Here is a 9,739-nt window from a genome sequence, read left to right as displayed (position 1 = left end):
AGAGAAAAAAAAGGAACACAACATAATCATTTGTGTACTAGGCACTGTACATGTCACATGTCACCTTGGGTATCCTTTCAAGTAGACTGTATTAGCAGCATACAGAGCAAACAGAGGCACACGACATGTTTCGGGTGTAACCCTTCCTCAGGAGGCTACGCCCGAAACATGTCATGTTCCTCTGTTTGCTCTGTATACTGCTAATACAGTCTACTTGAAAAAGCCTTTTGTATGCCATCTCCGTTTTTGCTATAGTAGTCCAGATCTCTTGCAGACGCATTGGGCCGCCGTTCGTACACTAGATTTTCAGCCCTGTGTACGAGGCAGTAGGCTAAAACAGCAGATATCATATCTGTAGGTATGTTTGTACTGTAAGCTGTCTTGTAAGAGTCTAAAAATAATTTGGAATCGCTCCCATAGATTGTGTTTTGGTTACATTTTATCTGTAGCTGTGTGGTTGGAGCTCTCAGAAGTGTAATGTGATGGAGAGTGCTATGTAGAATACATAATCTGCCCCATGTAATTTTAACATGATATCCTATGACTTGGAGATGTGTAAAATGGTGATTATGTGACCAGTGATATTGTGTATAAATAAAATATATTCACACATTTTCTCTTGGCTCAGTTTTGCCCTGTATGAAATTCAGCTTTACAGTGTTTGATGATAACAGCACATTTATTCACTACAGAGAAAGGGTGCCTTGGAAAAATGGTGCTACCATAGGCTTCCATTATAAAAGCTGTGATTTGAGGAAATGGGGGGAAATTTTGGCGCAGGGAGGTGCCCCGTAGAATAGCGAGCGCCGAGTCTTGCCGCTGTGCAGAGTTGGGGGGTTAGGGTTAGTCAGCGGGAAGACTCGACACCTATTTTATTGAGCACCGCCCTGTGCCCATTGCCGAAAATCGAGGAGCTGTGGTGGGGGGTTTAAGCTTTGTGCACTGCCAGGGTGGCAGTTAGAGTTAGGCGCCACCAGGGGAGGTTAGTGTTAGGTGCAGGGGGGGGGGGGGTTAGGTGCCATCAGGGGGCATGAATCGGTAGAGGGAGGGTTCTGTGTGAGAGTAGAGATAATATGTTACTATCGGAATGCAGTAGTACAATATCGCTAATTTTTCAATATTCTACCAGTGGCAATCCCTTGCGCCCTTTCTTCCCAGGTGCCCTTTTTTCTTGTACGTGTGTTTACTGTTTTATGCTTCCTGTCAGTGGAGGAAAGTATACAGAAGTCTGGGCCCATTGCCTTGAAGAACACACATTGCAGCATGTTGGTTATTATTTAATGTAAGTAGAGCAGCAGATTATAGAAACCATACAGATCTGGACCTATCCACATATATTTTGTAGATTTACTTGATTTGTTAATGACTTCATTTTTGCTTTACGTTTTAAGAAACAAATAGTATCTGAAATGCAAAAAGTGCAAATGTAACATTTGTTATTTATCCTTTTCAGATAAAATACCATTGATCGATATAGCACTGTCGTCCCTCTTTTCGGTTTATATTCCTAGTTTGGAGGTCTGATGCAGCTGTAGGTTGTGCAGAACAGGAAACAGACGGATTTTAAAATCTGACTAGCTTGGTTGGCACTGCATGAGCGAATCTTGACATTTGCTGGTGTTGGTGGATGGAGGTACCATGCTTTTAGGTGGTTGGCACATGTATTGCTTATTGTCCCCCAGGTGGTTGGCGCATACCCTGCTTGTTGTCTCCCAGGTGATTGGTGCATGTAGTGCTTATTGTCCCCCAGGTGGTTGGTACATACTCTGCTTGTTGTCCCCCAGGTGGTGGGTACATACTCTGCTTGTTGTCCCCCAGGTGGTTGGCACATATCCTGCTTGTTGTCCCCCAGGTGGTTGGCACACGCGCTGCTTGTTGTCTCCCAGATTTTAGGCACATGCACTGCTTGTTGTCTCTCAGGTGATTGGTACACATACACTGCTTGTTGTCTCCCAGATGTTAGACGCATGTGCTGTGCTGCTTGTTGTCCCCTCTGTGTCCAGCATATGTACTGCTTGTTGTCTCTAGGTTTTAGGTACATGCGCTTGTTGTCCCCCAAGTGTTAGGCGCATGCACTGCTCAGTCAATGCGCTATCCGGTTAAAGTATGAGAACATTTTAGGCATGCCACACAAGCTGTAGTTGACGTTTTTAATCTGGATTCACAGTCAGAGGTATTTCTTGCTTTATTTTCTGAAAGACAAACAGACATTTCTGGCAAAAAATAAACATACAACTATAGTGGTCTGTAATTGAAATAGTTTTATGAGAGTATGTATGCATTACTCAATGCAGAAATGCAATAGAACTGAGAGCCAACGTTAGGCTCGGTTCACACCGACATGGATGGAAAACTAATACGTGTAAAAACTGATCCGGGGAATGGATGCCCCTTGTGTTTTAATGCTATATCAATGGTATTAAATGTTCAAGTTTATCACACTCAAATGTGTGCAGCAGTGCGTTTATTAAAAAATAAAACGAATGCGTTAGTGAGAACACTGTAACAATGGAATTGCTATGAGGGAACTCATGAATTTGCAAATCGCAAAGCGCATGCCTTTCAAAAAGCAAAAAAAAACCGCAATTATTTTATACAAATGCATGTGTTATAATATGTTTGGCTCCACACAGTATATGTCGGAAAAGACCCATTCAAAATCAAGTATGCAAATGTATCTTATAGAGTAGCCAAAGCCTTAATATTCAACTCTGCTCTTTGCACTTATTTGTCAATAAACCTGAGAGTGACAATATTTCCTAGTTTAAAGGTTAAAAACATAAATTTAATGTTTTCATTGTCTCAGCTGAATGAGGTCTTTTAATGTTTTACAGCTCGCATTGTGAACTATTGATGTTTTACTTCTATTCCCTGCACTAAGAAGTGTTTCTATGCTACACAAGAGTTTTATGGCTTTTAATCAGTTACCAGTGAGAGTTATGTTACAGTCCGGTTCAAGTCTGACTGAAAGAATCATTTACATACATGAATTCTTAACCCTTACAGTCAGAAAAAAATGAAAAAAGCCCAGTTCTATATAGGCTTGGGACTGGACATACACATCACATCGCATGTCAGTTCAGGTACCGTTTGAGTTCAGTTACCAAAACAACTGCTGATTCTGGTTTTCCCTAACTCCATTGGATACCCTGTTTACAGTTGATCAACATTTGTTTTTTTTTAATTAAAGAAAATCTGTATTGAATGGGGGATGGGGAAAGCCTCTGGATCCTATCGGCTTTCCGCTCTGAGATAGGCGGAAATAGCTGATCGCTGTAGGGCCGCTCAACTGCGCAGGCGCAAGTCGCCTGCGCAGTAGAGTGGCCTCGACGGAGATCGGTTATTTTCGCCTATCTCTGTGGGAAGAGGCGCAACAGTGCCCCCGCTGGAGCCAGAAAAGGTAAATCTTGCACAGCCTGACAAATTGTCGGCTGTGCGTTCCGTGGGCTGCAGCGAGACCGCTGTGAGACACAGAAGGACGGAGGAAGCCTGATAGGGATTGGGTCCAGAGGCTTCCCCCTACTGAGGCGAGTACCCCCCAGGGGAACTTTTTTTCGTTACAGAATCTCTTTAAAGCAAACATGTTCTTAATTAAACAAATCCATAAGTTCTGTGTGAAACAGTAAGTATGGGAGGTTCATGAAGAGTTGGAAAATAAAGAGATGCATCCTGGAGTGAGGACACACCTAAACGGTACAATCTAGATGAATTCCTCAGGCCATTTATCCACTGCATTGGAGTCGGGTTTTGATTGTTTTGACATGCATGTACTTCCATTAGTGGTGGGGAGCAAATTTGAACATAACATTGAGGAAATTATATAGCTTGGTTAGAAGACACCATTTCTAGCTGATTATCACTATCAGTCGGTAGTCAGTGAAACTTCATCATTACCATTCTAAGTCTTTCCAGGTATGTTTCTTGGCTGTCCTCTTCGTGGTGACCAGGGATAGATACACTCCATCGCTGAAGCTCCACTTCCATCTCATTCTGAGTGTACAGATCTGCTGGGTCCAGAAAGTTATCATTGATGATTTTCACCAGGAATTCTTTCTCATCCACTCTATAAAAAAAAAAAAAAAAAATAAAGTAGGGAAACATAAACACAGATTAGTAAATTAAAAACAACAGCTACAAAGAAAAGGTCAGGATGCATTTACAGTATTGAACGTTGGTGCACGCCTAAAGCTCCATACATACGCTTGATTAAAGTCTGCTAAGGCGGCCGATAACAACTGCCTCAACCAATAACTGGGTGTGAGTACAGTAACCCCCAACTGCCGCCCTGCAAGCGATCCACCAAGCGGATCAACTTGGCCAAGCAGCAGGTGATTCCTTTGTACAGCCTCTGCCCATCACGCACTTGTGCCACTGCATCAGCTTTCCACCCCTACATAGCAACAGCTATAACTAAACTAAGGAAGAAGAAGAGGAGCATGTCTAAGCTTGAACATTTAGCTTAGCAGATAATTCCTGTTTTTGCTTATGGAAACCGGAGACCAGAAGCGTGACCAGATACTGCTAGTACCAGTTATCTCAGGTATGGTGGCCATACATGGTACAATAAAAATGTTCGATTATCCCGTTTATTTGATCTAAATGATTGAATCGAATGAAAGTTTAAAAAAAAAAATTTCGATCAAGAAATTCAAACAATTATCCCGTTTTTTCAAGAAAAATGTGATCGGACATGCTGGAAAAATCGTTATATTCAATCTAACAGAATAATCGAACTAAATTATCTAATCGAAAAAAAAAAATTGTACCGTGTATGGCCACCTTAAGAATGATATAGCCTTTCTGGCCTGTCTATAGACTATTCCCCAAGTGTGGGTGCCCAATGTGTGCCTGGTAGGTTTAACATTAATCATTGCCTGACAGCTTGGTGAAAGCCCAAAAAGGCAACTATCAATTCACTGTGGGCTTGTGCTGACAGAGTCTTTAGTTCAGGTTCCTTTCTCACTTGAATCTGAGCTCAAACTGGAGAACTTTGTGTATACTTGAAAAACGTGAGGAATTGACCGTTGACATACAATGTAACTGTTGTTAAAATGACAGTTACACTACAGAAAAAGATCGAGCTGCCCAACAAAACCTCTATGAGCATAAAAGTAAAATCGCCCAGTCTGCTGGTCCCTGAAAGTAAGACCTGCCCTCAAAATAAGCCCAAGCATGATTTTTCAGGATTTTTGAGGATACTTGAAATACAGCCCTACTCCAAATATAAGCCCTAGTTACAGTTCATAAAAAAAGTCAATTCATATTTGTAAAAAAGTAAAACCAATTGGCAATGGAATGCAACAGGACAGATAGACCCTTCATCAAGGAAAGCAGACTCCCTTAAAATATGCACTTAAAACACCCAATGAGACCCAAAAAGTGTTAACTGTTGGTATATGTAGATTATTGTACATGGAAAAAAGACATTATGCAATAATGCAAAATTCATGATGGAGTTCAGGGTTTGGAAAGTTATGATAATATTACAGAATGTCATGAAATGACTATATTTTAATATATATTGATTTTATGTCTATTTTGTTCAAGACTAATGCTTGGTACACGATGCAATTTCCCATCAGATTACCAGTCGAATCGATTATTTCCGAGACAGGTCCCATGTGATTTCCGATCATTTTTCTGATCGATTTTGTATAGAAGTGATCGAAAAATCAATCAGAAAAACGATCCAAAATCAGATCGGACCTTTTGGAAATAATTGATTTGACTATCAATTTGATGGGAAAAGTGCATTGTGTGCATTAGGCATAAATGTAGATTGTTGCTCATGGAAAAAAGGATATTCCCTGAAAGTAAGCCCTAATGCATCTTTTGAAGCAAAAATTAATATAAGGCCCTTGGCCAAATGAAATTCACTTTTTTTTTTTAATACGTGAATAAAATGCCTTTTAAACTGCCAGTAAGCAAGCAAACACTCAAAATCATTTTCACAGTACTTTTTCACCTACCTTTTTATCTTTTGGTACTTTTTCTATTGCAAAGTGTTAAAAAGTTAATTTAAATTGAAGATGAAAAATTACCGGTCTCTCCTAGGAGAAAATTCAGGAGAAAAAGTAAATTGCATATTAACCCATTTTGTTTTTGGGGAAATATGACAAGAGCGAAGTGTGTGTGCGTGCGTGCGTGTATGAGCAGGCGTGTATGCTTGCACTTGTAAGTGGGACTAAAAAGATTCAAAATCTGATGTCTGTGTTTGTCTATAAAGTCGAAATATATTTCATTAATATTTGAAACTAGCTAGTGGAAAACTGTGCTAAGTATGCATCAGTGGTGTAGCTAGAGATCATGGGGCCCCATAGCAAAACTTTAATGGGGCCCTCAGATGTAGGCACTTCTAAGCAATGCCATCTTCCCCTTCCCTATGGATATGTTAATTGGGCAATTTACATTCTCATCCAATCAACACTGCATATAGTTAATGGGCATTAAGACAAAGTCAGAAGGTGGAGAAACACAAGAAAGTTAATGGTGAATACATTAAGTACCATCTGCAAACCCCCTATGCTCCAGGACCCCATAGCAGCTGCTACGGCTGCTATGGCTATTGCTACGCCCAAGGGAAGCATGCTGAGAGTAGAGTATCCAACAGGCTCTTGTAACTTACCTGGCATCACCATCGTCTTCCCTCTCTTTTATCTCATCATGTTGGCTTTTTTGGATAGTTTTCTCTGACTTTTGTAGTCCTAAAATTGAATACGTTGCAAAGGGTTTTTTTTTTGATTAATACGTTTTAAATGTTAACAATTTATGGATTTTTCCCCCCTTCTTTGTGAGTTACACTTACTTTGCAGGGTGTTTGTAAGCTGCGTGTTGAACTCACTGTTGCACAGTATTCCATGCATCTGTAACAATCAAAAACATGACGAATAACTTGAAATATATAAAATATCAATTGAAAACCTTCAAATTAAATAATGTCTTTATTTAGGTGAATGACCAAAGCCTCCTAGTACTAGCCGTGGCCAATGACACCTATAAAAACCTGTACATACAATGGTTTAAATAATAATTCAAGGTCATTTTGGCTAATTCACTGTCCTGATCATAAGATACAAATAGGTTTAGAGGACAAAAACCAGGGGAAAAAAATAAAATATACTGTACTAAACTTGGGACATCCATAATGCCAGGGCATCTTTTGGGTCTTCTCCCCAATACCCCCCCCCCCCGTACATATTTGTCCCCCTTGTACCTTTTGTGTCCCCCCTTGTACCTTTTGTGTCCCCTTGTGTCCTGTATTCCCCTTGTGTCTCCTCCTTTGTTCCCCTGTGTCCTCCTTTGTCCCCCTTATGTCTTGCTCTTTCCCCCTTGTGTCCTCTTATGTTTTTCCCTTTCCTCATGCTCCATTCCACTGGCAGTGTGTGTCAATGTCCTTCGGGCTAGGCTCTCTGTGCAGCCTGCAGCGAGGATCAGTGTTACTCACACTCCATCTTGGGAGCGGCAGTTCTGATTGTTATACAGCGGCAGGTGTTCTTCTGTAGCTTAGGGTCCTTGCTTGATGACCTTTTCTTATTGCATGCGTTTTGATCTGATTTTCAGAACACATGCGTTTGGCTGGCTGCTTTCCGAACGCAAGAGCACAATGTTGTATTGCAGCGTGCTTTTTTCAAAGGCATGCAACACAAAGCATCACAATGCAACTCAATGCAATGCATCTAAGTATGAATCCAGCCTGAAGGTTAGGTTGGAGTAAGGCCTGTCAGAGGAAAGGCTAAAGTTATGTGTTTCTCTTCAGTGCTAGTAACTATTTTGTGTAAATAACTGCACCAAAAGCCAACATGGCACCCATAAACGCTTTAATTGCCTCCACAACTCAAGACTATCACTGGCAGGATAAGTGGCTTCCTAGAAACTTGCTTCTACTGTGTGTGCTAATATTATATTGGTAGGAAATGAGGAAAGTAAGCTCCTTTACAGCTTATATTCCACATACATAAACAACTGTACCTGAAAGAACAACTGTCAAAGCCATGAAATTCACTGACGACACCATCATCCTACGCCTCATAAACAAGATCAAAGAACATCAAGAGACTCAGGGTGCGTTTCCACTAACGCGAATTCGCATGCGTTCCCCGCATGCAAATTCGCATAACCAATAAAAGTGAATGAGCCTGTGTCCACTTGTCAGGAAAACGGAGTGTTTTCTTGTGCAGGAAAAATCTGCTCAGCAGAGTCATCCGAATTCGGACACCGCACACACGCATGCGATTTGCATACAATGTATTTAATAGGGAATTCGCATGGTGTTTTTTCATGCGAATTTTCATGCGAATTCGCATACGATTTCGCATGGAATCAATGAAAAAGCACACAGGCACTGACATGGTTAAATTCGCACACAGCGTCATCCATGCGAAATCGTATGCGGTAAAATTCGCATACAACCGCATGCGATTTCGCTCCTGCATGCGAATTCGTCCGCGGAGAATCCGCGGCGATTTCCCACCGCACTAGTGGAAACGCACCCTGAGAGATTCTGCAACTGGTGCAAGTCCAACAAGCTCATGCTCAACACGGCAAATACCACTGAACTGACAATCTACTTAAGGAAACTCCCCACCCCAATCTTCCTCCGGTCCTTATTGATGGCACAGAGGTTGCTAGGGTAACCAATGTCTGCTTGCTGGGCACCACCATCTGTAGAAACATAAGGTCAGCTGATAAGACCCACAAAATCCAGAAAAAAAGCCTAACAAAGGCTGTTCTTAAAGCTGAAAAGAATTGGCATGTCGCAGGGGCTTCTGACCAGCTTCTACACTGCTACCATTAAGTCAATCCTATGCTCCATCATCGTATGGTATGCTGGTACCTCTGTGAGCAACATGTACAAACTACAAAGGGTCATCAACTCCGTGGAGAGGATCATCGGGGCTTCCATCACTCAACCTTTTCCAGACTGTGTTGTAGGTCACTCAGGATAGTAACTAACTCCTCCCAGCCCAGCAGCCGTTACCTCCAGGGGCGTCGCTAGCCCTGTTTTAGGGGGGCACGTGCCCCCAATCTTTCCTGGGGTGCCACGGATCTCCCGGCCGCCGCTGCCCCCTCTGTCAGCGGCTCCCTCCAGCCGCCGCCGCCGCGTCTCAGACCTCAGGATCAGGCGGCGAGCCGGCGACCAATCGTGCGGGCGCTAGGACCCAGCGCCCGCACTGATATGCGGAAGTGACATCACTTCCGCATATCGAGCGGGTGCGTCCAGCGCCCGCTCGTACATCTGGTCGGGTCGCCGCTGATCCTGAGGTCTGCTGAGAGGTAGGGGGGGGAGCGGCGGCGGCGCTAGTCTACTTTAGGGGACCCACCGCAAATCCCCATAGAGAATTTGAGCTGTGCTGAAAACGGAAAGAATTTCCGCTTTCAGCTCGTTGAAAACCCTACAAGTCATATATCTATAGAAAGCTGAGACTCTGCTCTAACAAATGATGCCACTTTCGGTGAGCAAAAGTTGAAACTCACCACGTAGCAGGCGCCGAACGGCCGCAATCACGGCTCCGTCGGCCATCTTAGTTCTGTGCTGCTGATATTTTTCTCCCTCCTCATTGGAGGGATTGTTAGCTGGGGGCGTGGCAGAATTTTTTTTTTTTTTCTTTAAGCCGGAGAATTGGCGAGTGGGTCCGTGACATATGATAGTTCCCCGGGACCGGGCATACCCCACCAGACAGCATCATCATCATCATCATCATCACCACCCGTGACGGGATCCGGCGTGCCAGGAGGGCAC

At 42.8% G+C, this 9,739-nt stretch overlaps 1 protein-coding gene across 3 annotated transcripts in view; it reads right to left on the bottom strand.

The window, feature by feature from the left end:
- Positions 1-1,298: 1,298 nt before the first annotated feature.
- The window catches only part of LOC137517806 (E3 ubiquitin-protein ligase RNF31-like), a 68,152-nt gene continuing 59,711 nt past the window's right edge, over positions 1,299-9,739 (bottom strand). For all 3 annotated transcript variants that reach the window (XM_068234858.1, XM_068234859.1, XM_068234860.1), the window contains 4 exons: positions 6,806-6,863; positions 6,626-6,704; positions 3,895-4,063; positions 1,299-2,192 (listed from right to left, as the gene is read on the bottom strand). In XM_068234858.1, the coding sequence (XP_068090959.1) occupies positions 2,151-2,192; positions 3,895-4,063; positions 6,626-6,704; positions 6,806-6,863 (348 nt within the window). In that variant the 3' untranslated portion in view covers positions 1,299-2,150. The remainder of the gene's footprint in view (positions 2,193-3,894; positions 4,064-6,625; positions 6,705-6,805; positions 6,864-9,739) is intronic.

The sequence above is a fragment of the Hyperolius riggenbachi genome, chromosome 5 (assembly GCF_040937935.1).
Source record: "Hyperolius riggenbachi isolate aHypRig1 chromosome 5, aHypRig1.pri, whole genome shotgun sequence".
NCBI classification, from domain to species: Eukaryota; Metazoa; Chordata; class Amphibia; order Anura; family Hyperoliidae; genus Hyperolius; species Hyperolius riggenbachi.
Note: the sequence above shows the minus strand (reverse complement) of the source record. Positions and strands in the feature narration are given on the sequence as shown.